The sequence below is a fragment of the Trematomus bernacchii genome, unplaced genomic scaffold, assembly GCF_902827165.1.
Source record: "Trematomus bernacchii unplaced genomic scaffold, fTreBer1.1, whole genome shotgun sequence".
Classification (NCBI taxonomy): Eukaryota; Metazoa; Chordata; class Actinopteri; order Perciformes; family Nototheniidae; genus Trematomus; species Trematomus bernacchii.
In genome coordinates this window covers 1,089,148-1,115,898 of record NW_022987714.1, presented here as the reverse complement: position 1 = coordinate 1,115,898, position 26,751 = coordinate 1,089,148, and the positions used below count along the sequence as shown (strand labels likewise).

General features: G+C 39.3%; 3 protein-coding genes across 5 annotated transcripts; 1 reads left to right on the top strand and 2 right to left on the bottom strand.

Annotated features, from left to right (window-relative positions):
* Window positions 1-1,389: 1,389 nt before the first annotated feature.
* Window positions 1,390-2,916, bottom strand: fancf (FA complementation group F). Of its 2 annotated transcripts, none has more exons than XM_034142064.1 (2): window positions 2,868-2,916; window positions 1,390-2,580 (listed from the first exon to the last, which is right to left on the bottom strand). In XM_034142064.1, exon 2 carries the CDS (start codon window positions 2,524-2,526, stop codon window positions 1,498-1,500), a length of 1,029 nt encoding a protein of 342 aa, XP_033997955.1. In that variant the 5' UTR covers window positions 2,527-2,580; window positions 2,868-2,916; the 3' UTR covers window positions 1,390-1,497. The 2 variants fall into 2 exon arrangements, with proteins under 2 accessions (XP_033997955.1, XP_033997956.1); XM_034142065.1 differs by having other exon boundaries at window positions 1,390-2,647; window positions 2,868-2,907.
* A 536-nt stretch (window positions 2,917-3,452) lies between these two features.
* Window positions 3,453-20,761, top strand: LOC117491923 (growth arrest-specific protein 2). 2 transcript variants are annotated; one of them, XM_034142067.1, is made up of 8 exons: window positions 3,453-3,650; window positions 7,502-7,663; window positions 9,846-9,976; window positions 13,322-13,466; window positions 14,643-14,706; window positions 14,796-15,006; window positions 15,094-15,201; window positions 19,616-20,761. In XM_034142067.1, exons 2-8 carry the CDS (start codon window positions 7,519-7,521, stop codon window positions 19,823-19,825), a joined length of 1,014 nt encoding a protein of 337 aa, XP_033997958.1. In that variant the 5' UTR covers window positions 3,453-3,650; window positions 7,502-7,518; the 3' UTR covers window positions 19,826-20,761. The 2 variants fall into 2 exon arrangements, with proteins under 2 accessions (XP_033997958.1, XP_033997957.1); XM_034142066.1 differs by having other exon boundaries at window positions 3,453-3,660.
* A 230-nt stretch (window positions 20,762-20,991) lies between these two features.
* On the bottom strand, window positions 20,992-24,947 carry svip (small VCP interacting protein). The gene is made up of 4 exons (XM_034142079.1): window positions 24,505-24,947; window positions 23,809-23,859; window positions 22,610-22,729; window positions 20,992-22,289 (listed from the first exon to the last, which is right to left on the bottom strand). Exons 1-4 carry the CDS (start codon window positions 24,568-24,570, stop codon window positions 22,275-22,277), a joined length of 252 nt encoding a protein of 83 aa, XP_033997970.1. The 5' UTR covers window positions 24,571-24,947; the 3' UTR covers window positions 20,992-22,274.
* Between the last annotated feature and the right edge of the window lie 1,804 nt (window positions 24,948-26,751).

The following is a 26,751-nucleotide window of genomic DNA, read 5'->3' as shown; positions in this document are numbered from 1 at the left end:
TGCATCTCGGTAAAATAAAGGATCAAAATTCTCAATGTAATCTCAAAATAAAAGCCTCAATTATCTCCGCACATTCTTAAATACCAGACTTGTGTAAAAGCTGATCAAACATGATGAAAATCGAAATTGCACAAATGTTCATATATTTCTATCCTCGGAGCAGATGAGATCCCTTTAATCATTTTTGGTCCCCATCCAGCTTGATGCATATGTTCTTCATTGGTTGGAAATAAATTGGTTGTGTACATGCTGCCCCTTACTCAGTGACCCTTGTCTGTCTGAACGTGAATTGCTTTCATGGCGTGTTAAACGAGCCGTGGTGGTGTTGGTGTTTCCTCCTCGCGGCGGCCGGCTCTCTAATCCGCTGTCTGCCACACTTATGTCACACACCGGCTATTGTGCAGCTTTGATTGACGACGCCCGATCTGACTAACTGATCCCTCGCCGCAGAGGTGCTCTGACACACCGGCCAGCTCTGAGATGTGTGAATTGGTAGTCAAGTCACATGACTGGCATTCAGCAAATCAACATTTTAGATTCAGAGGGAGGCAGCTTTGGGGCAAAGAGGCACTATTGACAGGTTGTGTGTGTGAAAATGAAAATGAATTGAGGTGTGTACAGTCAGAAAAGGTCAATTGGATTCCACCATGGCTATTGCTTTCTTTGCTTTTTGCAAAATGTTGATCTTCTCTTGTCTAGTTTCCCCTATTACATCAATTGCTACAGAATGATTTTAAAACAGCACATCTAAAATATAATTTGGTACTAAGGTGGGATTTATGATGATAAAGGAGCTTTATATCTCCAGAGGCCAATTTATAAAGTGTAAACTATTCACTGCCTGACATTTACTTTCCATTTAATTCAGTCACACGCTGCTTGTGAATAAAAGACAGCATGTGATGCTACCATCTGTCCAGATAGTATAAGCTGTACATTAAAAAAAAAATATTTTCATAATTTAAAGTAATAATATTTATAGTTGTAAATAAATAGGCTAGTGTTATTGATGTTGATATAAATCAAACATGTTCCAATACTCAGCAAGTGTTTATGATGTGTGATAGTTGCATACAATTATTTCATGATCATGATTGAAGAATTGAATTGAAAAGAAACCTCTGTGAATGAATTTCAGTTTGTTTTGAGTTTAGTTTTTGTATGCACTGGGACGACTGTCGATATGAATGTATACATGAATACTGAGTGTCTGTATTCATGTCTAAACCCAAGAACAAGGGCCTTACTTAACTTAAACAGTACGTTTAATTGGCCACATTATAATAGAAACTGTCTGATCAAAAGTAAAGAAGAATGTGAATATTTGATGCCAGTGTATGGTCATTCCTGGCTTTCAATAATCTGTACTAAAGACACATTGTGTTTGGTATCAAAACGTTTTGAGGTTTAATTCCCAGCTGCATTCAACCATTGCATCCAGATACAAATAGGCAAATACATGTAGCTACATCTTGGCTTCAGCTCTGAGACTGACAGTCACTTGTTTATTGCTGACAGAAGGTCTCCCCACACACTAAGACCTCTGACATCATAGTCCCCGTCAGAAATCTTCAAAACATTTAGCTCTTTCTCCACATCCTCTCTGAGAGAGGGACAGGCCGCAAACAAGGCCAGGAAATGCTCCGTAAGTCTCTGGAAGGATACGGTCCGGTTTGTGTTTGCTTGAACCCATTCACCCTCACTCATGCTGTACTCCATACTAGAGGCCCACTTTTTTAGCACATCACAGTATGCATCTCTACATTTCAGGTGTCTTTTTGCCAAGTCTATAATGAGTGTAGTAGGCAGTGCAGAACACATTTGCTGCAGCACATTTTGTTCTTTCTGCAGCCAGTCTAAGAGACAATCCTGTGAAGCAGTTTGTGCAGCAGCAGAGTTTTTCCTTGTCAGCAGAGCAGCGGCGATGGCCAGACAGAAATGTCCCGATGCTCCTTCACCCTCCTGGAGGAAAGAGTTTACAATGTGCTCTGTCCAGCTGGCCTCACCGCCTCCACTCAGCAGATCCTCCAGCCTCTCCATCAGCACGGCTCCCTGCACCTCAGCATCAGCACCTGACAAGTCTGTGAGAGGACTCAGGACTTTACAAGCAGATTTGCATTGAATGATGTGGCTACAGAAGCCAGTTACATCCTGATAGTCACTCTGCTGATTGTTTACAGGACTCGCAGTGTCAAAGAGTATCTTCATGATGGAGATGGGCAGGTCAGGATTTTTCAGCAGCCCCATCAGCAACAGGTGCTGACACTGGAAGAGGTCTGAGAAACAGATGTCAGTGTATCCAGGAAAGACAGCTCGCAAACTTTCATTTGTGAGTTCTAGCTGCTTCTCCATCACCTTCTTTATTGTGGTGTTATTGTGAAACCTGGAGAATAGGTGTTCGCAGTAGCGGGCCCAGTGAAAGGCTCTGGACAGGGTTTGTTTATCCCACTGCTCCACCGCGCTGCTTCGCGCCGCCACGGCCAGCAGCTCCGCAGTGCTGGACAGGTTTCTGAGCACCGCCTCCATGTGGCGCTCTCCCCGTTCACTGTCCAGCCTCTGAGAGCCGGTGGAGGTCGCTCACTGTGGAGGAGAGACAACTTATCCAGCTAAACATCCACCTGAGTGTCCTCTTCCCCCGAAATACCTGCTAAACATTGTTTATATTAGCTAGTGGGTTAGCAACAGGTTGGCTAACTGACATTCGAATTACAGAAGCCAACGTAGGACTTCCGGCAACACGTTTCAAAACAAAGCCCTTTCTAACAATTGTTGCTGAGGTAATATCTAGCTATACATAAAAGACAGTATGGCATACTAGAAGAGGGGTACTTAGTAGCTATAAACATAGTTGTTGTTGTTTTACTCACTTTTCTTTTCATTTTCTCACGTCCCGCTTGTGCCGCTCTCACCACTGCGCATGCGTGAGTGACTGCTGGATTTTGTTTTTTCCCTTCAAAATAAAAGCCCTAACAAAAAACATAGTTAATTAATCAGGTAACAGCAGCATTTCCATTTGATCATTTAGTTTTTAATGTTTATTTTCCAGTTATACAGTATTTATTTAATACATTCTATATTGTAGTCGATATCATTGAAACATCTAATTTAGCTTAGAAAACATTTTTTTTAATAACAGAGCACTTCAGAATGTATTTCTTGTGGCTACTTCATTGTGTTGTGTCACAACTGTAAAACGGTATCAATTAAAATAAGTTGTAGATTTGAAAAAGTCAGGGTCTTTCATGTGGCTTAAATTGCATGTGCATACAACAAATAGATAATCCATTAAATCAAAAATATTGAAGGATTTAATTTTCGGGCTGATCTGCCGAATTCTTTCTAAAAATGTCATATTGAGGCAACAGCATAAAGCGAAAAGACGAGCGAGGCTGCAGCAGGATCAAACTTCCCTCCCATCATCATCATCATCAGCAGCAGCAGAGTGTGTGAGTGTGCATGTGTGTGTGTGTGTGCAGTCAGATCCTTGTGCAAATGCGCAGCGAAAAAGACCTCCCCGGTTTGCATTGGTTCATTGTTTTGGAGTCTAACCTGTGGGTCGGTGCACCGCGGTGAAAAGCATGAAAACTGGGATCCAGCAGCTCCAAGGACGTGTGAGAGGAAGGTGTGCACCATTGAGCTGAACCCTCTGGGTGAGCACAGGTAAGGAGCATTTTTAAAGTCTCTATATTGATGAAATAAAGTTCAAACTTTGGAATGTCTTCATGCATATTCAGGTTTGAGTTTGTACCTTGTACTACTTATTCTTCTGACCAGAGGGATGTGAGCTTTGCAGATAAATGTCATATTCTGTGTTTAAAAGTTAAGTATTACTTCTTGACTGTTTACTCTTTTATTCTTGTATTTTTATATTTCTTTCAAAGCAATTCAAGGCACTTTTTTACAGAATCTGACATATTTTCTTCAGTTGCAGCTCAGAGCAATTTCTTTGGTTTTTAATTAGTGGGTGCTCTGCTGGATTTCAGTCATAACTCATCAGGCGTTCCCCCCTTGATCCTATTTTCAGAGAAGTGAAGTGTCTGTTGTGGCTGTTTTTATTTGTGACAGATGTAAAGGAGGAGACATCTTTAAAATCGTAAAGCAGTTGTAAATTAAATGTGCTGCCAAGGGTTTTACAGTAACGGGACAATACAGGCCATGACTAATTTATTGCACTAACTTCAGACATTGCAGAATGAAAGATCTGTATGGTGCAGGATAAGTGTAGACATGTTTTCAGTCTGAAATACAGTTTGTTAATGCTGAAAATGTTTACAACACAGGGTTCTTTTACTACAGGCCTGAGGCACATTTAGAACAATCTGGAATAAATCATTTTAGTATCATGGCTTATGGATGTGGAGGATTTATGCAGAAATACACACAAGCACAATCTTATTGGAAATTGTGATATACTCCTGTGCACATACAAGCATTGTTCTTTATGCATGTTATTTTGTTGAATGCAGAATCATCAGAATATTCTGCTTTTGTTGATATTTTTCGCAAGAGACTTTGAACTTTACTGACCACAGTGGATATGCTTATCCCCGACTCCCAACACTAACAGTACTTATCTGCAGTAAGCCTGCTGAGTTTAAATGGACGAATTAGCCTCCGTATCAGTTTACTGTTGTAGAGGAGAAAGGCATAAAGGGCGGTGAGGGTGGAGGACAGAGCCACTCTTGTTTTTTCTAGTTGATGTGATTCAGTCGAAATCCCCATCCATATGTCTATCCTGGAGCAATCTGCAGCCCACTGTGACAGGTTTACTGCAGTCACAAGGCTTTTCCCAGTAAGAAAATGTACATGTGTATCAGTTTGATCTAATATCTCTGGGCAATAGAGTTGAGTTATTTCTTAGTTTTAATCCTTAGCCTAAATTCTGATTCTGATTCTGAAAACTAACAAAGATGAAGCACTGAGTTCAGCAGATTGTATATGCTACATGAAGCCTACAGTAGCACAGAGATGGTGTTGGCTGTGTTTCTGGCCTGCAGTGGAAAGGTCAGGCTGCAGTGTGGTGAGAGGACCAGGTATGTTTAACAACAGCTGGTTATTTCTTTTGGACTCTTTCCTGGAACAGAAAAGGGGAATCCTGGGTGATGTTTATTCATAATCCTATTGAGAAGAATATAGCGTTTCAACTAAGATTAAGTATTTGGCTATGTGGTTCATTGACAGATGTTTACTCATAACTCCAATAAAACATGTATTTATTATTATTTAGCTTCAGAAGTAGGAGAACATAGAAAACTGTTTCCATCTGACAGTGGTGATATGTGTAATGTGCAGAAGGACTGTCTGTCACAATCAGATTTCAATTCAAGATTAATATGGCCAAAATAACTCACAATATAGATTTTATCTTGATATTAATTAATATAACACAGGGAGAAGAAAAATCTAATTATTTTTAACTTGTTTGTTGTGAATGTTGTCTTTCTTTTGGCAAATGAATAACATTCACAAGAAGAGCGTAGGGAGGTGGAGAGAGAGTCTGTTACCATAATTGTACAAAATGTAACATTCAAAATGACACTATATTACATCGGATAGTGAAAAGGCAGCAAGAAAAACCTCCAAAATCCAAAAATCCATAGTGGACATATGCAAAGACAATATTATTATATATGCATTGTTAACATAATATCAATAGTTCATATTCTAAATATCTCATTTATCATCAATACTGGTATCTCAACAGCATATTAAAAGATATTCAAAGAATAACTGAAACATATTTCATATCATATCTTCATTGTGCAAGAAAAAAAGTATCTTTTATGTTTCCTGTCAAGGACATTATGTTTTTATGGACAGCGGTGAACGTATGAATGGGCCTTGTACTGTGGGACATGAATCCCAGTGCCCTTGTTCTGTCCGTCAGCCTGCCGTGGACGGGGGAATGTTGCACCTGTGTGTGAGTGCTGAGCTCCGGGGTTTAGTGTGTGTACGCAACGAGGAGCTCTTGTCTTCAGGAAGATAAGACAACCTTGGACGGACATCAAGGTCCTGAGGTCCTGCGTTGCACCACAGTGTGATTCGGGTACAGCCAGCTCCAGAGGGACCTTGAAATGTTACACCGCTTTTTAAGGTCAGATTCCTCACATTGTGTGACACTCCCTCAGTATTCAGAGGACATTTGTAGCTATCACACACTATGAAGTAATTGTTCATGCAGCTATGCTTCCTTCGTTTGATAAACTCCTCTTGTAATTTGCATCAAATATCCTGTTGCTACAGTATTTGCCTACTATGTATGATGTTCCTGCGTGTGTCCAAGCTGCCTGGCTGGAGGCATCACTTTTTAGATGCAGCAACTTGATTCCATTGTTAACATGTGTAGTATGTTTGGCCCACTTATCACACAATTGATAAGGTGGAACAAAATCATCTTTCAAAACGTCATCCATGTCTTTGTAATGACAGAAGACCATGCTTTTGTGATGCATTACAAACACTTTTTTACAACAACCCAACATTTAAACAATCCATAAAGACTCTTTGCTTATGTATTCATATTTCTGTCTTCTAACTTGTTAAAATGATGTCCACACATACACTCTTCATGTCAGATCTTACATCTGGTGCCCAGTTGTTTGGTCAGTTACTCACTGCACTAATGGAGTGACACTGGATTGTTATGTGAAAGATTTTCACTTTACAGCTCAGACAAAAAACCTTGGCACACTGCAGCGAGATATTGGAAAAAGACTGCGAGGAATGTCTCATTTACTCATTGACTTCACTTTGCAGGCAGTGAGAAGCTGTTAAATGTCGCTCTGAATATTGATGTCAAACACAGTCTCTCCATCAAGCTGTAATGTAAGGCCTGCTGCTGTTCCTGCTGGATGGGATTGATTTAGTCTCTATGATAGACTGTATCTGTAATATGAAGGAGCTCTTTGTTTGTGTCTGCTGATTGTTGAATAAAAGTCCAACTGTAAGTGTCTCACTGGTATACAAGTGGCTCTTGTCCAGTGAAGAGGCGGACAGGAACTGTGCTGTCTCATGTTATCAGGTGGATGTAAATCAAACCAGGATTTGGCCAAAAGTACAAAAGCCTCAGATCGCTTTCATTCATTTGATCCTCCTCTGTGAAATATTTGGCCACCTGAATGTCAGATGTTGTGGAGAAATTATAATTTAGGTTATTAGTGTAAAACAAACATGTTCAGGTGTTTTTTTCTCCAAAAGTGATTCTAACTGTCATCATATTAAGCCTATGTCACAACCCTTACAAAAGGGTTTTATAAACAACTACAGTGTATTTGTATGTAGACTATCTGAATTAGATTATCGGTCTTTTGTCAGAAGATATTCTTCAATGTATTTTTGGAAGAACTTACTGCACATTTGCTGTACTGTATTTCACAGATATTACTTACATTGTGTTTCTTATCAAATACAGTAGGCCTGCATATAGACATGTCTTAAGTTTTCTTTGCAAACTAACATTAAGGTAATAATCTTTCTTTGTTCTTTGTCTCTCTTACTTCAGGCTGTCGATAAGGAACCATGTGCAGCACCCTGAGCCCCAAACATCCCGGGGGCCCCGGCCTCACAGACATGCAGCAGTACCAGCAGTGGCTCGCCAGTCGACATGAAGCCAGCCTGCTGCCCATGAAGGAAGACCTGGCCCTGTGGCTCACGCATATTCTCGGTAGGGAAACACAGTATCAGTCCAATTAGCATTAAATCACTGACTTACATTGAAAAAGTGGGCCTATAGACCCTGTTGAAATGTGTATTTTCATTTGTTGGTATGCATAAGAAGGACATGTAGCAATACACGTGATTTTCCCTCTATTATTCAGGTGCTATTTTGCTAAGTTTGTAAGCAAATACCAGGTGCTATTGCTGAGTCATTCAAATCACTGTTCTAGAAATAGCTCGGCATTTCCTCATCTTGCACATAAGTTAAACAGGTATTGCTGATGTAAACAGCTCTGCAAGGGACTGAAATCCATCTGAACCTCATTACAAACAACTTTAAAGTGCAATGTGTGAACCAGGTCCCAGGTTTGCACACTCCCTCATAGATTTTCCTTAATTGAATAATGGCCCTCATTAGGAGTTCTTGAATAATGCTCAGCCTGTGGTGGAGAATAAGCAACAGAGGGAACATCAGCAGCTTTGTGCAAGGTTGCTATTGCATAATAAATCACCCTGTGAAGTGTACTTCTTCAACAGTGCAGTCACAAAACAAATGCCAAGGCACTCTGAGGATCTGATTTAAATTTCATTACTGAATTTAATTGGGTGTGTGCAGTCCGTTAAGTTTCAGGTTAACATCTGTTGGACTCATTGTGGTTTATTATTTGAGCATCGTAAAAAATAGTTTATTTGGTAACTAAAGTCAGTTATCAATAGTTAAAGGGCAAACTTAAAGACCTTCTTCCATGAGATCCTCTAAAAGATGCTAATTTGCCGGCTCATGTGGCAACAGTGTCCTCACAAAAATGTACTCGTTAGCAAAAACAAAGTCTTACATTCCTTCCTCCGAGTGTAAGAATTCATCAATTGTTCGCTGCATTTCTAAGAGGCATCGGAATAAATGCATCAGCATTTTAAGTTTTGTTCGAGTGTATAGAAAGAAGAGAGGCAGTCTGCTGAAGCAACCAATTATTTGAGACTTTTCTTGAACTCAAATTGCAATGAATATAGTTAACATTGATCTAGTGAAAGTGAGAGGTACTCCATGGGACCTCCTGCAGATTATCATTTCTCAAGGCAACTAGAAGCCAATTCAGTTCCTGAAACTGACTCCTACCAGTGTGTGGAAAACTTAAATCAACTCCAGTATCTCGCCTGTTATCGCTGGCGGCGTGTGTGTTTGCACTGGAACCAGCCGAGCTAGAAACGTCTGGTCCGCTCGGTGAGGAATCAAGGACGAAAAAGATGTGCATCCACATGTTTACGCTACATACAGTACATAGTGGAAAATCAGTTTGTTGGTTTGACTCATGCCCTGTGTATTCAGCATCGTATAATTCTAAGAAAGATATCATGAAAACTTAGCAGAGTTTGCAGTTTTAGGTGGGAGGAGCGGTGCGTAGTAACGAATGCACTGATTGAGTGGGAGCGGGATGCGTGGTCATAATGATGAGTCATGTTGTTGTGATGGGAGCCTGAAGGAACAGAGCAATTTATAGGAGTAAGTAGAGTTGATATGTTTCCCTCTTGAATAGACTCTCCTCACACAGCCTGGAGCAAGTTAGAGTTTGAGCATATAAGACGGGCGCTCACTGAGTATTTCTCAAGATTTGAATCTCTCTTTTCTTGGCTCAATTACAACATTTGGAACTCATTAAATGTCGAACCCCCTAGACCCCTCCTCCTATAAGAAAAAGAAAAAGGGAATAAAAAAAAAAATCTCTCGGGTTTCTTTCCACAGACACCCCCCTGCCACCACCTCCCATTTCACAATGATCTAACTATGAAGGAATGGTCCTCTGGAAGTCAGTCAACTGGACACCACATGTTGATCACCAATCTATCTCTGCAACTGTGCAGGATAATGATGAATAATGCGTACAATCAGATGCCCCCTTTTCATGTGATCTTGTTGTTGCACCCCCCGCAGTGTACTACCAGAAAATCCCCCACCGATTCCCCAAAGTCAAGTTGTAATATGTGAACATTTGGCTTCTGCAGAGATGCTTAAACCCAGCAGCACAAGCCAAGCGGTTTCTGAGAGTCAATAACATTGAATCAGCTATAACTGCGACTGGACTGGAGAATACATTTTATTTCCTTATGCCGAATGCATATATTTTAAATGAGATTCTTTTTGTTGAATTTATTGCTGAACTCTTTGCTTTCTTTATGTGTCCCCTGGTCAGGTCTGGAAATCACTGCTGAGAGTTTCATGGATCGCTTAGACAATGGCTTCCTGTTGTGCCAGCTGGCTGAGACACTCCAGGAGAAGTTCAGGCAAAATAATGAAGACCTGCCTGCATCTCGCGACAAAAAGGTACCAAGAAACCTGGTGATTATAGAAGTCTAGCATGATATAGGATACAGTAAAAAAAAAACAATTTGGGAGCAAAATGTTGAAAGTGTTCAATAAATCTACAGCAGATTTATTTTTGATCATTTTGACCTACAATCACTATGGTCCTAACTATTTGAACGATCCTTCTTGATTACAAAATAATGTGAAATCCAGACGTGTTAAAAAACTCAAATCTAAGGTTAATATTAGTTTTGATTTGCCCCATAAATTATCCATTGAAACCTGCATAATTTATTGCAACCAGACTGCTTGAAGACAAGAGTATTGACGTTTTATTGACTCTCTGAAACAGGGAACAGCTATACCCTGACATCAGGTTTCCCTCAATAAGATCAATAAAATCTACACCAGCGAGTCCCTCCCATGTCGAAGAAATATACCATTGCTTAAAACTGGTGGAAAGCTTTATAACTGATATCCTTCCACATAGATCTTATTTGTTGATTGGTTTTGACAGCGACCTTAAACCCCAACTTTGCAAAGAGCTCCATGATTTCAGAAAGCACTGCACAAAGGGTGGGATGGGGGATGGGGGCTTGCAGCCTTTTGCAAAAAAGGCAAAGGAAAAATAAGGTTGGCAGCGACACATTAACGGATGGGGCCCCACATCCCCAGTGAGAATTGGCAGAACTACGTTAAATGTTCATTTCTGTGACCCTTGATTGAGGGTTTAATGAATTGTATAAGATTAAAGGGTAACCCTGCAAGTTGTAATCAGATATTTTACTGGGTCAGTGCTCAAGAAAACAGAGCAATTAGGGTTAAAAAACCCAGATTGTATCAGCTACTTCGAAAGGGTTCCAAGTCTTCAGTTTATTTCTGACAAGTCAGAGTAAAACATTTAAATATTGTTCGTTTTCAGCATTTTTGCGTTGACCTTCTAGAAATGTATTTTACTTCAAAGCCTTCAAATAGTTTGAAGTTTGGCTTAATAAGAGTTTAAGATATTCATACTGACTTACACATTGAACATGAGGTCTGCTCAGTGGGGTCATATGTTTCCGACAGGGGGAAACTCTGATTAGTTCCTGTTGAGAGGAAAGGAAGCAAAAGACTCTTTTGTTGGCTCTTTGTTGATGTTTGAACTGAGGCATTACTGTGCTCCCTGATGCTACTGATGACGGTGAGTCTCCTGATCTCAGTGTGAGTGTAGAAGCACAGATGTGAGGAAATGCTTGAGGTCAGCGACCGTGGGACGGCAGATGATCCACTGAAATAGAGGGGCCTATTGATCGTGGAGGCCAACAGCCAGAGTCCTGGGGCAAATAAAAAAGGAGAGAGTGGTCGACACTGACCTGCGACTCATGCTAAACAATCAAACAAAGTTGCATTATGATGATTAATAGTTTGTCCTTACAGCTACCATTAAGCACTTTCAGTTTAATGTGCCTTTAAAAGATTAACCAGGTTCACCATGCCTGATGTCATTTAAGGTTTATGATTCATATCAAACAATTGTTGCTTTTTCAGCTTCTCATTCTTTATTAGGCTACAGTTGTTTACTGTTATGTTTTACTACTTTAAAGAGGACTCACATCTGTTTTAAAGCTCATTATAAGTTGTGTATGTGGAGAGGGACTAAGTGATTCCAGCAGAGAGAAACAATAAATCCCTTTGTACATGCTGTCTCTCGCACATCTTCCCACATGTTTACATCAATCAATATCAGATTATATTTATTTCTTGTCAACTCCTGTCATGTGACACAACCTAAATTATTGTTATAATTTATGACCATACATACAACATTTTGAGATAAAGTATCATTTTAGGATATACGCCTATTTGCTTCTTGCTGAGAATGACATGAGAAGATTTAAACCACTTCAGCATCTGTTCATTAAATGTTATGCTAAAGTGTACGGCCAACACTTGGTTAGTTTAACTTAAATAGCTAGCTTGTCAATGTCCAAAGTGGCAAATCTGCCTACCATCAATGCTAAAGTGAACTAAAAGGGGTTTCATGTCGATTATTTCTTGGCAGGCAACCAGCCGAGACTCCACAAAGTTACTGCGCAGGAAATAGTTTGCACAAAACCCCCAAAGATCTAGAGATGCTGGTAGATGGATATTATTAACCGATGCCAGGCTAGCCATTTCATTCTGTTTCAAGTCTTTATGCTAAGCTAAGCTATCTGGCTGCTTAAAGATGGGCAATGGTATAATCTCCACTAACTCTCAGCAAAAAGCAAACAACAGCATTAAAGCATTATAAAATGCCAAACTATTCCATTAAAGTGTTCAACAATTGTAAAAGTTATTACTTTTTCTGATTGAAAGGAAATTATGGGATTTCTAGGCATTGTACTAATCATTCATTCCCAACCATTTAAACATAATGTCTTCTATAAGTACTGTGCCTTCTGTGCAATTATTAGATAGGTAAAGATGCACATAATTCAGCAAGCCGCCACAGAAACAACAACGTGGCATTTTGATTGTTAGATCAAACTAAACTGGCAATGTGGTCGACATTATTCCTCTAGGAATGCAAAGTAATTCAACAACAGAAAGGATCCCAGAAAAAGTCAAAAGGAGAGCCTGGAAAGAAAAGAAAAATACCCACAAAAGCCTACATATTTCCAGCATGAGCTCATTGCACCTTTCTCATAGCACCGACGCACATATCCTGTATAAAACCACAGCGAGGCGCATAAATCTCCCCGAACAGACCGTGTGGGGGCTGAAACCCATAAGCTTGTCATTTGATCCCAAATCATAGAAGGCCTGGTGAAGTAGCTCCACTTTTCTAACACGCCATCTCCCATATTGATCTGTATAAGGCCCTTGATCTGGAGCCGAAAGCAGCAGATGGAGAATAAATCAGTGTAGATAGGAAGTATGTGGCTCTATTCTTTGATGGAAACTCAGGGGGTTGGGTTGGGCAAGTCACAAGGGCAGACCTTTGTTTTTTCCAATGTCAAACAAAAAGTAAAAGTTCATTTGTAGCTTATTTGTCAATGAATATTTCTTTCTGCTGAGGTTAATTTGCATGACTTGCATTTATAAAGCGCTTTTCTTTCAAAGTGCCTTTACTTTCTATGCCATTTACCCATTCAAACACACATTCACTAATGGCAGGCCATAACTGCCCATTATCCAATGTAAAGCTCATTTATTCACACTCGCACAACGATACGGGTGCAATTTGTGGTTCATTATCATACCCAAGGACACTTCAGGGACCAGGGATGGAAACCACCAGTCTACCGATTACTGGAGCTCTACCTCCTTAACGGCGCCTGTACATGAAGTACATGAAGTACTTGGAGTTGAAGTCTTCTAACCCTTCTATGTCTCCAGCATAGTATTCCCTCTCGGAGGATACCTTGTCGGCAGAGCGCTCCCTCTGGTTCCTTCTTTGCACGGGACAACACGGCCAACTTCCTGTCCTGGTGTCGTAAGGTTGGAGTTGGAGAAACATGTCTGTTTGAATCGGAGGATTTAGGTAAGTTTACTATTTTTCTGCCATAAACATCATAACACTATGAAATCTGAATGTTAGACAAAAAAGGGCAGTCTATAAACACCACACAATTTGCCTCACTGGCACTACCAGGGCATTGGAATCAAATGTCTTTCTCCTGTGAATGGCGTGATTGTTCAGGTAGAGTATCACGCAGGTTGGACTGAATCCCAGATCGTGCTTTAACTCTTTTGACATTTACACAAAGCTCACAAGGGCAGCAGTCTGTTGGGAGCATCTCTACCATGGAGATAAGGATGTGTGCATCTTGAATACTCCTGCACCAATCCTCAGGAGTAAAACAAAGGCAGCACAGTCAGAAGGGTGTGAGTTGGAGAGAAAGTAGGCCAACACTATGCAAATGTTTTCCTCAGCCCATTTCTGCTCTCTTCCTCATTCACACACTCTGCTATCAATGTCCCTTCTATCTATTGCAAGGATTTTTTTGAGTGTTACAGTATGTCACTGAAATGTGCTCTCTGTTAAGAAATGTCTGGACTGAAATGTTTCCCTTATGATCAGAAGGACAGCATGCAGCCTTGCAAGTAACTGAAATACCGAGAATATTCCTACATTCCTGTGATGTCTGACTAATGGCTACTAGGCCATCGCTATGCAATTTCAACTATGCAAATCATTGCTGAAAGCCAAGTCACTCACACACATTAGTTCATCAACACTGCAACTTCACACGCGGTGAATTGTGATATAAAATGTTGTGAAAAGACTTTAGAAAACAGTAACAGCTGTCTTCTTTCTTTCTCTCTTTCTTCTGTTATTTCTCTGGATGGATTTATCAGTTCAGCAGTAGATGTAACAACACCAGGTTTGCTATCATGCAGTCAATATTGTGTCTGTAAAGCACGGTGTGGTGTGTCACATGTATCACACATCTTGTCTCACTGTCTGCTCATATATTTATTGGGATGCGGTGTAAATAAACACCTCAAGCCATAGCTTACACCTCCATTCTGAGCAACAATCATCTGAGATACACAGAATTGCGGAGGAGAGTATCATTTGAATGCATGAAGTTCATGAGCTCATTTGTATGTGCATTTCACCATCACATAGCTACTCATTCTTACTCATTACCTTTTTCCAGATACCATACAATGTCCATTTGATGTAAAGCTCAAACTTGATCTCTTCCTATAGTTCTTCATAAGCAGCCCCGAGAAGTGTGTCTCTGTCTTCTAGAGTTGGGACGGATAGCATCACGGTATGATCATGCTTTTAAAAAAATCCATACCATCCCTTTCTTATTTCTTCACTTATAGAATGACATCACTCGTTGTTTCCTTGGTGTAGGTACAACGTGGAGCCTCCTGGCCTCATAAAACTGGAGAAAGAGATTGAACAGGAAGAAAAAGCTCCTCCACCACCTCCATCACCTGTATCCCCAGCACCGCCCCTTCCTTCCTCTCCCTCTTTATCTCCCTCCCCGTCTCCTACCCCATCACCGACTCCAACTAAAGTCGCCTCCAGCAAGAAAAGCACAGGGAAGCTGTTGGATGATGCTGTGAGTCAGCCTTAAATACCCTCTGTTTCAACTTATAATACCAGTAACTACACATCTTTCATTTATTTTATTTTTTATGTTTTACAGGTGAGGCATATTTCCAATGATCCCCCCTGCAGATGTCCGAACAAATTCTGTGTAGAGAGACATTCCCAGGGTCGATACCGTGTTGGGGAGAAGATGCTTTTCATCCGGGTGAGTTATTGACAGTAAAATTAAAGTAATAATTGTGTTCAAGAGTATTTAAAAAAAGTTGAAAATTGACCTGCCTAATGAGTACTTTAAGTATTTACAATAAAGTTGAAATATTTTAATCAGAATTAAATATTTGAACATCAAATAGCTACTTTTAGTTGCTGTAAGTAAAGAGTCTAAATACTTTGTCCTGCTTCATACTGTACTTAATATACTGTTTGCGAACTTATTGGTCACCTATGCATCTTTGATTGAAAAAGTAAATAATAAATGAAAATGCTTGATATCTATCATTGAGTAAAAAGTATACTACTGCCCAATAAAATGCAGTACCTCATGCAAGTGCCCGTGTCTATAAAATGAACAGGGCTGGAGATGTACTTTTCTCAGTTTATTACTCCTTGTTTTTTAATGGGTTGCAATATTTATTAAAAAAACAAAAGGACAGAGAAAAACCTCACAAAAAGTTCACACTATTGCTCATCAAATTTCCTCCATTCTATTCATTTTTAAATCAGTTGGTGGTTGATAACAATAAGGTCTCACGCTGCAGTGCCAGCCTCTCTGCGTTCACACAGCGTATGGCAGTGTGTTGATACTTGGGGCTTTGCGATGAAAGTAAGCCTTTGTGTCTGGAGAGCCGCCTTCGTGAGGTCTCATATACTGGTAATGGTATGCAGACAATGTCCATCTTCAGCCAAACACAATGTGACTTACCGGCTATAAAAGGGAAAATAACACCCACGTCTTTCCATATGATCCAAAGTTATTACTAGGAAAATATTTAACTGAGCTTCATCACTCAATGCTGGCCGTAGCATTAATTGCATCTTATAATGACACTGAATCCGTCAGCCCAGGAAATGTAACTCGACTCTCTCTGAGTGGAGGGATAAAGGATGTTGGAGGAGGATAAATGGAGGCTAACACAGATTCAGATTAAAGAGGTAGCATTGGTCCCCTTGGGATCCTGGTTACTTGGCAACCCACAACCAGGATTCACACCTCTAAGAATGTGATTCATGCGGTCGGTATGCTCCGGGTGTGGAGACGTTCAAAAGAGAGTTTACTCGTGGATGTCCTCTGCTGTCAGCACATCACACTGCAACTAAGAATGTCAAATCTCGCCCAAATCTCAGTCAGTGTGAGGTTTAGATTAACAATTATGTTTTAAAATATTAGTTAAGACATGAAGACTCTACTTTCCTGCTTATATAACATGTGATGCTGTATTATTCTGAATATGTATCAGATTTGTGATTTATGTATCACTTTATGCTCGTCCAAAGACTGAATGCTTCTGAATTCCTTGTGTTGCTGAGCAACCAAGGACACATTTTTGAGAGTGTTGGTCCGACGCAGCCTGCCTATTGTTATGTAGTCCACACTACCTTGTGTGGGCTTCTTTGTATAACATGTAGTTTTCCTTTTTTATTTCTTACTTCTGTGTAAGCTCAACTCAATTTATCTGTGTTTTCTTTTTTATATTTGAATATTTGTATACATTTTCTGTTTGTGTAGCATAGAGTAGGTATACAACTACATTTTACTGTGCAATCCTGCATGGTATAATAGAGTTGAACCTTAAACCTTTAAGATCTGTACAATATATGACTTGCTTTATTCGTAGACCATTGATTTGAATGAGAAAAATCTCCCCACAAAAAAGCTTTTAATTGGGGAAAAAGAAGGAAACCTCAGGCAGGCCAGCCGTTTGGAATTATGCACATGGGAATAACATTTTCCAAATTGGGTCCTTCATCCAAGGCTCCAGACTTATTTATTTCACCACGGTCCCACAACCGTCTGAGAAATGATTAACCATCCCAAAGTGTAAACCGGCAAAACTTCTAAATGTTTTGCTTTTATTCCGTTATTGTCATCTGAAGTGATTATTTGTATAAAAACACACAATTTATTCTATTTTAATTTGAATGCTTTCATTAAAATAAATCTTTCCGCAGGATTTATTAGTTGCTTTGAGTTAGTGATAAATAAAATAATTCCTTTAGCAGTATCTTTTCAATATTGCTTTAAAAACACTTCCTTCAAACAACTTATGTGTTTCAGCTTGTTGCCCGAAACTAAATGATAGCCTTCACTATAACATGAATAGAGCTTGAATGCATCATAATGTATCTCAATGGAGCTGCATTAGCGTTAGCTTTTAGTTTGTTATTAAGCTAAGCTAAGGACTTTGCTGCTAACAGCTGACAGCTAATGTTAAGTAGCAATGTTATCACCGTAGACCTATAACCCTTCCTGGGCATTAGGCCAGGGTCATATGTACCCTCTGACCCCCACTGATGGCAACTTTGGCTAGAAGACAGAAGTCACAGTAAAATTACACATGTGTATTACCATGCGTTATAAAGTGTACTCACAGATACATTGTGTGAGATATGTATTTTGATCAGACCAAAGAACCTCTATCCCTTTGTCTCTCAGCCAGCAGCCTTCACAGTCAAAATGCTTTAATTAAAATTCCTCCAGTGGTATTACCCTCCAGCAGCTGCTTCCACTGAAAAGGAATACAGTGAGGTCTGTAGGCAGCCATGGAGCAAGGACAATAGTGGGATGCAGCGCCCATAAGGGTCTACTCCACAATTATCTGTACAGGCCTGAGACTGACCTTCTCAGCTCCTGGAACAAATTAGGTGGCTGTAGCCCTAACAAGGGGGCAGAGTAACAATCGCAGGTTTTGTGAGAAGTGCTGTCCGAGCTCGGCCCCGGGCCTCTGTCCTTCTCTGGGCTGCTGGTCTCGTCCCAAAGCAGCATGATTGAAACCCTCTGCATGGCACAGGTCCATTAAATTCACAGTCACACAGCCTGAAGGCCTGGTGCTGGTGATTGGAAGCGCTGCCCCACTGGTGCCCTTTTGATTGATTCTTCTGAGAGGCTTATAAATGTTGCATGTTTTGCTGCTGGAGGGCGGACTGAGGTGACAATCGCATGAGGTGGTTTACCCTTTTTATCAAACGATTCAGCTTTGTATTTGTCTGAATCACACTCCTACTGATTTTGTTTTAAGGACTAATATAGCATCATTAAAATCTTAATATTGACATGTTACTCCCTATTTTATCAGAGATGGGCCTCGCTAAACAAGCGTGTTTTAGTAGAGGTGTAATGTCGTGTTAATGAGGCAGGGAGGTGATAACGCTCCATACTGAGGCGGACATCTTTTATGTGCACAGCCTCTGGGGAATGCGAGTGTCGGCGCATCCAATATATCAGAGCCCTTATTTTCTCCGCTCTCTATTATAACGGCCAACGTTGCCATGGTACCCAACCTTGAGAATGGGTGGCAGGTGGCAACATTCAAAGTAAATGTTGAACGATGAAGAAACACTGCATGTTAAACGTTGGTTAAGAGTGGATTTGTAAATTGATGATAAAGATGTCATTTGTCTGAATGTTTTTTAGCCAGGCTAACTGTGTGTGTGTGTGTGTGTGTGTGTGTGTGTGTGTGTGTGTGTGTGTGTGTGTGTGTGTGTGTGTGTGTGTGTGTGTGTGTGTGTGTGTGTGTGTGTGTGTGTGTGTGTGTGTGTGTGTGTGTGTGTGTGTGTGTGTGTGTGTGTGTGTGTGTGTGTGTGTGTGTGTGTGTGTGTGTGTGTGTGTGTGTGTGTGTGTCAGGCAGTCGTCCACTTTGGTTAAAACTGAAACATCTCAACACCTATTGATTAGACTGCTATGTCATTTCATACAGCTGTTCATGATCCCCAGATGTTCAAACTTTTCAAACTTTTGGGAAAATCTGCCTTTAATCTATTGCCATTATCAGTGAAATAAATAATACAAGAACATGTATATGCCCAATACTTCCAATACTACAGTACCTGCAAAACAAATGACATGTGCATGACATGTAATGCATGAGCCTCAGCTGTGTTTAAGGCTAGTGAGCAAATAATAAAAAAATAAAATAAATAATGATTTCTCTCCGACAGCATACCACTGTAAAATAAGATGGTAATCATTGTACAAACTATTCCTATAGCATTAGCTTTTAAAAATGCTTCATTAACTTAGCTGAAACCAGTGCAGGGGCAGGGTACACTAGACACTAGCATGGAAGTGTTGCTTATTATGTAATTTCACAAATACAATTGTGAGAGAAATCAATCATTGTGAGTTTGTTAGTCTTCTCAACATGGCATTGTGCTGGTGAGAGATGGATAGAGCTCCTCTCAGGGGAAAAACTGTCCAGTCTGAGGCCCCTAACATCAATCAACAACCTCTGACATCAAGGCTATGCTTAAGTGTTCATTCAGCTTCTGCCTGAGGACCAAAGCCTTAATCAGTGAAATGACATTAGTGCTATTGAAGGAAGGGGCTCAGCAACAACCATTTAAAGCTCTCCTTTGACATAGCAACATCAGAAGTGACACTGTAATCCTATTTCTCTCTGCAGATGCTGCACGACAAGCACGTGATGGTGCGTGTTGGCGGAGGCTGGGAGACTTTTGAGAGCTATTTGATGAAACACGATCCGTGCCGCATGCTCCAAATCTCCCGGGTGGAGGGCAAGTCGTCCCCGATCTGCACCAAGTCTCCCAACATCAAGGACCTCTCCCCTGACAGTTACCTGGTGGTGGCCTCCCACTACCGCAGCAAGAAGTGAAGACATGAGACTGAAACTCTTCATTCATAAAAGGAGGGGGACTTCCTGCCATTGTTTACTCTCTTATGGACGTGGCTATATAACCTGTCCCTGTTATTTTACTTATTATGGCTACAGACACAACTGGTGTGTGTGATAGTAGACAGCAGTTAGACAATTTCCCTGAGCTTAATGTTTTGTTTACCCCATTTTTTGATTTGCCTTTTGGCTGATATTGTAATTCTTATTGCCTTAACAGTACATGAAATACTCAGACGGATTTACTGGTCCTCACACAAATTGCAAATTAAACTATATATATATGACATTTGAAGAATAGGTGGAAACTTTACAGTCCAAAGAAATATACTTTACAAACTATTTACATGTCCCATAGAAACCAAACTGGTCATAAAATGTTATGGCCCTTTTCTTCATGATGTATTTTTTTATTAGGCTTAAGCAGAGCTTAGACTGTTTACATGTTGAATGATTCTTCAATGAAATGCATTTTTATACTATTTCCATTTTTTCTTTACTCATTATTCATTATTAGGATTGCTCCTGTTTTATATCATTTCTATTGTAAGTGCATGAGCAATCACCCGTTGCACAAGTTGCAACATGTAGTGAAACAGATCCTCATTGATTTAGGATTGATAATTATATAGTCTTACTTTGAGGTTTTGCAATTCTTCAATTTGTTGTGTATTACTGACCTCTAGAGGTAGTGCAGTCATTTAAACTTGAACATCTCAATTCAGTTTCTTACAATTAATAGATTCACACCTCATCATTCAATTTAATTGTTTGTGACATTTTTACCTGGAAAATGAATATATTTTTGGCATGAGATCACTTGCTATGCAAACAGCTTTGTATGTAAAGTAGATGGGTCCAATTTCTGTTTTAGATGTACATTTTCAATAAATTTGAATCTTCATAATTTGAAATATCTATCTTGTTTGTACATTTTTTCATTAGGACTGGGTACGTTTTCTGACCCAAAGCTCAAATCGTAAGTAGCCATTTGACGTGTAGACTAGTGTGTTCAACTGAGTGTGCTTTATATACTGGCTAGTATATATTCATAGGATGTTGCAAATGTCCTTACTGATCATTTTAACCAAATCTAACTTATCTTAACTTTCTGTAAAACTGTAATTCACATAGAGTCCACACAAGAGTAGCAGAAATTTAATTTATTGTAGCAAATAACATTGGCTATATGTGCTGTTCTACAAAATGGTAGGAGCACCAGAAGCCTTTAAGGATCAAGTGAAGGCTTTAAGAAATGCACTTAGTTAAGCACGTCAAAGTAAATACTTCCCTGTGTACCGTACATACTTCACTTGTTTTTCCTACCAAAGGTTTCTCCCGTTTCTATAACAGCTGACATTTCTATCTCCAGCATAGTGTTAGAAAGCATGTTTGCTGCCCACACCCACTGTGTGCAAATAGATGTCTTACAAAAGCTTCTGTTTGTCACAAACACATATCATATCATATAAATAAGCAGGCATCACATCAGTGGTTTGCACACATTGTAATTCAATGCAACACAATTGTGCAGAGCAAAAACTAAAAGGGCTCTATTAAATGATTTATACCAAAGACTTGTGCACAGGGTTATTAACAGCAACATTTGGAAGCTGCTGTATATTTTATCACTAAGGTATGAAGTTTGTAACTCAGTGATGTTGCATTGAGTTCAGACCTGGTTATCAAACATTTCCTCAGCATAATGCCTCATTGGGATTCCCATGTGACATGAGCACTGCACTGATCACAGAACCATCCACCGGGTGGTAAATACGTTATAACACTTCTTGCACAAGTCTTTATGTTGCCCATAAATAGAGCCCTCAATTAGGTTAAATACATGTTAACTGGGTGCTTGTTTAATTGTATGAAAAACCTTCATAAGCACACTTTCAAGTTTGTAAACATAAACTGTGTTTTTCCTTGACAGATTGTTGAAAAAAGTCGTACAAAAAGCAGTGCAGACAATGTGGATTTACAAATCCTCCACAGTGAAAACTAAAAGCAGTGAAGTGAAAAAGCTAAAAAGTGGTTAATGACAGCTTTGTCTTAATATGACAACAGCCAGCAGAGTGAAAGCTGGACTCAATCATCATATTATTTAGTGTTATCTAATGGTGATCACTGTAAGACTGTCATATCTATTTTTAAATAAAACTAATACAGTATGACCTGTATCTACTTGCACATGTCTGTTATCCCTGTCCAAACGTCTGTGCTGGCTTGTATAACTTGGCAACAAGAGGGTTTTCCTGCTGTTCTGTCTGTAAGCACTTCAGATTGTTTTGCATAAAGCATGACACCTGTAGCCACTTGTCTCATAATATCAAAACAAAAGCAAAAAAAAACAAAACCCGACAGCAGTTCAAACATCTTTCAAGTCGTCTTGCTTCAATTCTTCACTTTGTTTTTGACTTCATCTTGATTTTCAGCCCACCTGCCACTAGAGAACAAAGAGGGGGGAGGTTATCAGAACAATATTCAGTCTTTGAGACAAAGTGCTATTTTATATATCAATGATATGTCTCACGTTTGAGAGTAGATGTCATATAGAAAACGTGGTTAGTGTGATATTTTGGTGTTACCGCTAACTGGGTAACAGATTATATCAACAACATATTATCATATTGTTGGCTAACATCTTACTATTCAAATAGAGAGATACATTCAAAGTTATATTTGCACCAGACTTTCTAGAGTGACACCCATGATCATCCTGTTTTTCTATAAATCACACAGCTTGAGGAAAATAACAAAACTAACCCTCAACCCGCCGCCGCCGCCTCCAGACACAGAGCCGGTCATCTCCTGTTTTTCCATCTCTTCCTGTTTCTTCTTTTTTCTCTCGACTGCTTCTGGATTTTTAACCCCCCTGTATGTTGTCTGAAAAAGAGAGTAGAAAATGGTCAAGCAATAACTGACAATGGCTTCATTAAAAAAAAGGAGCTTAAATATTATTAATACGTTCAAATATATAATGTACAGTCCAAAAAACATGCATGTTTTTCCCCAAAGATTACTTTAATAAAGAAACGTCTTTAAAAAGCACAAGGTATGTTCAATCAGAGCTAGCAAAATGGCATTCAACTTCCAAATAAAGCAATCCAGATAAAGGATGAAGCAGCTCACTGCCATGTGTGTGTTAGGGCCGAGTGATTTCATCTGCAGTCCTGAAAGTGTGAATCATCAGGGAAATTGAAGGTGAAACATGTGGTAGATTAGAAATGAGCCAATCCAAAAGATTCAATTGGCCAAAAAAAAGTTTTCATTTTGGTCAAAAAGAGTTTTCATTTTGGTCAATGTCTACTTACCTTGATACAACTTTAGCATGGCTCTTACGGGCTTTCAAGTGGCATTTCTGTATGATAATGAAAACACTCACCACACTGTCACATGCATCTACCTCAGATGGGATGTAGTATAATTTATACCACACCCAGTTTCCAGTATATTGTGTAAATCTCACTTAAACTAATTTAGTCTGAACAACCCTGCAGTAAATGTGATCCTTGTAAAGAGTATGATGTCCAGTTTTGGATCAAACGATTTAGAGAACTGTTCAGCTTTGTGGTTATTTTGGAGGCTGTGGTGTGTTTAGTTGTTGTTGAATTATAAAAAGGTAATACTGACAAATATTTGAAATCACACAATACAATTTAACAACATTAAACCAACAGCCTACATTTAATCCAACCTTCATGATGTTAGGATGTATTGCAGAGCTCATTATGGAAAACATTACTTTTAGTAATATAATAATAATAATAATAATAATAATAATACATTTTATTTGGGGGGCGCCTTTCATAGCACCCAAGGACACCTTACAGGGCATAGGGGCAATATAGGGAACAATTAAAACAGTGGATTTAGTGAATATGTACCTAATAATCTGGAAAACAGTATCAAAAGGGTTTTAGACACAAAGACAAACACACACAAACACTTATTAATTAACCTACCTCTTTCTGTCTTTTCTCAGCAGCCTCAGCCAATTGTCGTCTCCTTGCGTCCTGAAAGTAACAATACATCGAAACCTTTTAAGTATTATGGTTGGATTATTGTATTCATTTCTGAAACCATAGGTAAATTACAGCAACCCACAACTAACATTAAATACTTTATATGAAAACTTCTAAAAGAAAACCTCAGTTTTTCAGGGAAATGTGTCACAAAATCACCACTCAAAAGTTGTGTGCATTATCCTAACAATAGTTAAGTAACTCAGGGCTGTCCTGATGGATGTCAAATCCTTATAAACTCAACCACACAGAAAACCACACCCCTAAAGAGATACATGCACACACGCATGCTTTACAAATAACATTGCTAAACTATCATCACACACAAATGTTTGGTCTTGTATCAGTTAGTCTTGTCAGCTACATCTGTTAGCCACAGTCTATATAAAGCTAGCTAGTTGAGTATGTTGGGCCTGCAGCATGCTTTACAACCAGTGTTTACAGAGGCTAAACAGTCAACTCCTGAACATTACCTAGTAGGGCCTACTGATGTCCTATACACGATTAATCACATCCACATGGCATTTGGTTTATTTAACTAGTGAAAATACACATTTTATGTCGTTATACACGTGTGACATTCTGAATTTTGTAGTGACACAGCTGGTAATAAAAGTTTTAGTAAAATGAACCTACTGGATCTGGTGTGACCGCAACAACGTCGTCCGCTGCTCCACCAAGGCACGGCAAGCACATCCCCATACTGGAGTACCAGGAAGTAAAAGGCACGTAACAAATGGAAACAAGTGTCTTGGTTGAGATTATCAAGCTAACTTACTAGCTGGTAATCAGTCAAACCGCTGTGCTGATGGTTAAGGCAGAAGAGGAAGCAGCACCCAGCGACTGCTGCTGTTCGCATACCGTTACCGTTAGCTTATGTTAGCTCATGGTAACGATAGCATCCCAGTTTACAGTTAGCTACCACTAGCTACAAGCACATTTTCTCATCCAAGCAGCCACTTATTTTATTTCATTTCTTCCCAAACCTCTTTTTAAAAGCATCGACATATGACAAATATGTGTTATAAAGTCAGACGTCCATTCTAAATGTTTATCCCCGAGTTTGTTGACACAGCTGACTAATCTGCCAGTGTAAACTATGTTCACAAACACGATATTGCTAAACATTGTTCTACTAAGATGCACAAAAATAACTAAGCGCCAAATAATAATACCGCATCAAAACAATACGAAGCTGCTACTGTATTTGTACACGATTTATCTTAAGCTACAGTGGTCTTATTTATAACATACTTGGTCCACCTTATTGTGTTAACATGTGTTCATAGTGTGATTTTGAACGTAGCTCGGTGTGGCAGGTGATGGGTGGATGGATGCTACACACCGGTGTTCTGATAGCTGATGCAACAGCAGCACCTTGTGGCAAAGGAAAAAACTAAGGTTATAATCACTATGTTAATGATGATAATCTAATACATAAATGCCGCTGATGAAGTTTATTTAGCTATTCACTCATGACATAAAGAGAGTAATAATAAAGTTACAGAGACAGCTGAATGCTTTAGTTGATGGTATTACACTACAAATAATAAATAATCGATTCTATAAGCCAGGTAGTAATATATAAATATAATATATAATATAATTATGCTAATGAAAGCCATTAAACTCAAGGCAAACTTACCTTTTTAAAAGAGTGTATCCCTCCTCTCCTGGTTATAATTTGTTATCAATCATGTGGCTTAGACGAAAGGAGGAAGCCCCATATGATGAGAGTGATTCTCGATACAACAGTTCCGTCCAAATCAATGCTGTACAATCAATAACCTGAGAGTTTTAGTGTTGTTTCTATCCTGCTTAACCCGTCAACACTTTAAACTCCACCCATTCATCTTCGCTGCACAGCCGGGGCTTCATCACAGCTCAAAGTGCTGCACGGTGAATGGCAGCATCATGAATTTGCACAGCTTTTTCTACAAGTTTTCACTCAGAAACTTATTGAAGGGGGATTTGTACTGAAGGCACCTGTAGTCTTCATGCAATGGAAGTCAAGGTGTCCCAGGCTCTTGGCAGCTCTTCAGGTAGGTTTAACTCACACTGAGTAATAGTTAAGCAATGATTGACAATAGGCTACAACTGCTGCTATAAAACTAACTTTAACAAATAGCACTAAATATGACCTGATATGTTTGTTTAATGATTTGTGTTTTTGCATTAAATTTATTGAAAAGAAAAGAAAAATATGTTTTAATAACGTCTTACAACATGTTTAAAAATGTTCAATATAATGTTGGTTCTCTGACACAGCTTCAGTTCTGCAACAAGAACATCTCAGCGCTATAATTATTTAAAATGTACTTTTTTTTAACTTGGTTAGCAGTTGTCCATAATAATATATATATTAATTAAATCGTAGAAGCTTCATGAGTGCAGACTAATTCAGTAAGCATTATGAAACTGTACTTGATGAAAACTGATCCTTTATGATTTATTTATTAATGAAGCGACACATGGGCGCCTCCTTTATGTCATTTTCATTAATGAGAGCCAGATGAATTGGTCATTAAATAGAATAAGAAGATACAAAAGGCACTTTATGTGTCATTTCAGTGTTGTGTGCTCTTTTTACACTGGCATGTTTGCACAGCAGCATTCAGGGAAGCTTACTGTAATGTTGTGATGATGTAGTCAGTCACAGAAATGAAGGAAAGGGAGCGTGACTGTGAGGTAAATCCAGCAAACATCTCCAACATCATTCAGTTTAATGAGCTAGCTAATGCATGAATGCCATGGCTTTTATTAGCTGATCTAAATCACCACTCCCCCAGGCGAAGATGAAAAGGGCCAAACTGTGGTTATTTCATGATAGCTAATGGGACAGTGTTTTCATCTGTGTTGAGCCATGTGGATAATGTTCAGTGG

Excerpts from the sequence above, each read along its gene's own strand:
- svip (XM_034142079.1), bottom strand. The coding sequence starts at position 24,570 with ATGGGGATGTGCTTGCCGTGCCTTGGTGGAGCAGCGGACGACGTTGTT. Across the intron at positions 23,860-24,504 it reads TTGCGGTCACACCAGATCCA|GACGCAAGGAGACGACAATT; the intron begins GTAGGTTCATTT and ends TGTTACTTTCAG. Across the intron at positions 22,730-23,808 it reads CTGAGAAAAGACAGAAAGAG|ACAACATACAGGGGGGTTAA; the intron begins GTAGGTTAATTA and ends TCTCTTTTTCAG.
- fancf (XM_034142064.1), bottom strand. The coding sequence starts at position 2,526 with ATGGAGGCGGTGCTCAGAAACCTGTCCAGCACTGCGGAGCTGCTGGCC.
- LOC117491923 (XM_034142067.1), top strand. The coding sequence starts at position 7,519 with ATGTGCAGCACCCTGAGCCCCAAACATCCCGGGGGCCCCGGCCTCACA. Across the intron at positions 13,467-14,642 it reads GTTTGAATCGGAGGATTTAG|TTCTTCATAAGCAGCCCCGA; the intron begins GTAAGTTTACTA and ends CTCTTCCTATAG. Across the intron at positions 15,202-19,615 it reads AGAAGATGCTTTTCATCCGG|ATGCTGCACGACAAGCACGT; the intron begins GTGAGTTATTGA and ends TTCTCTCTGCAG.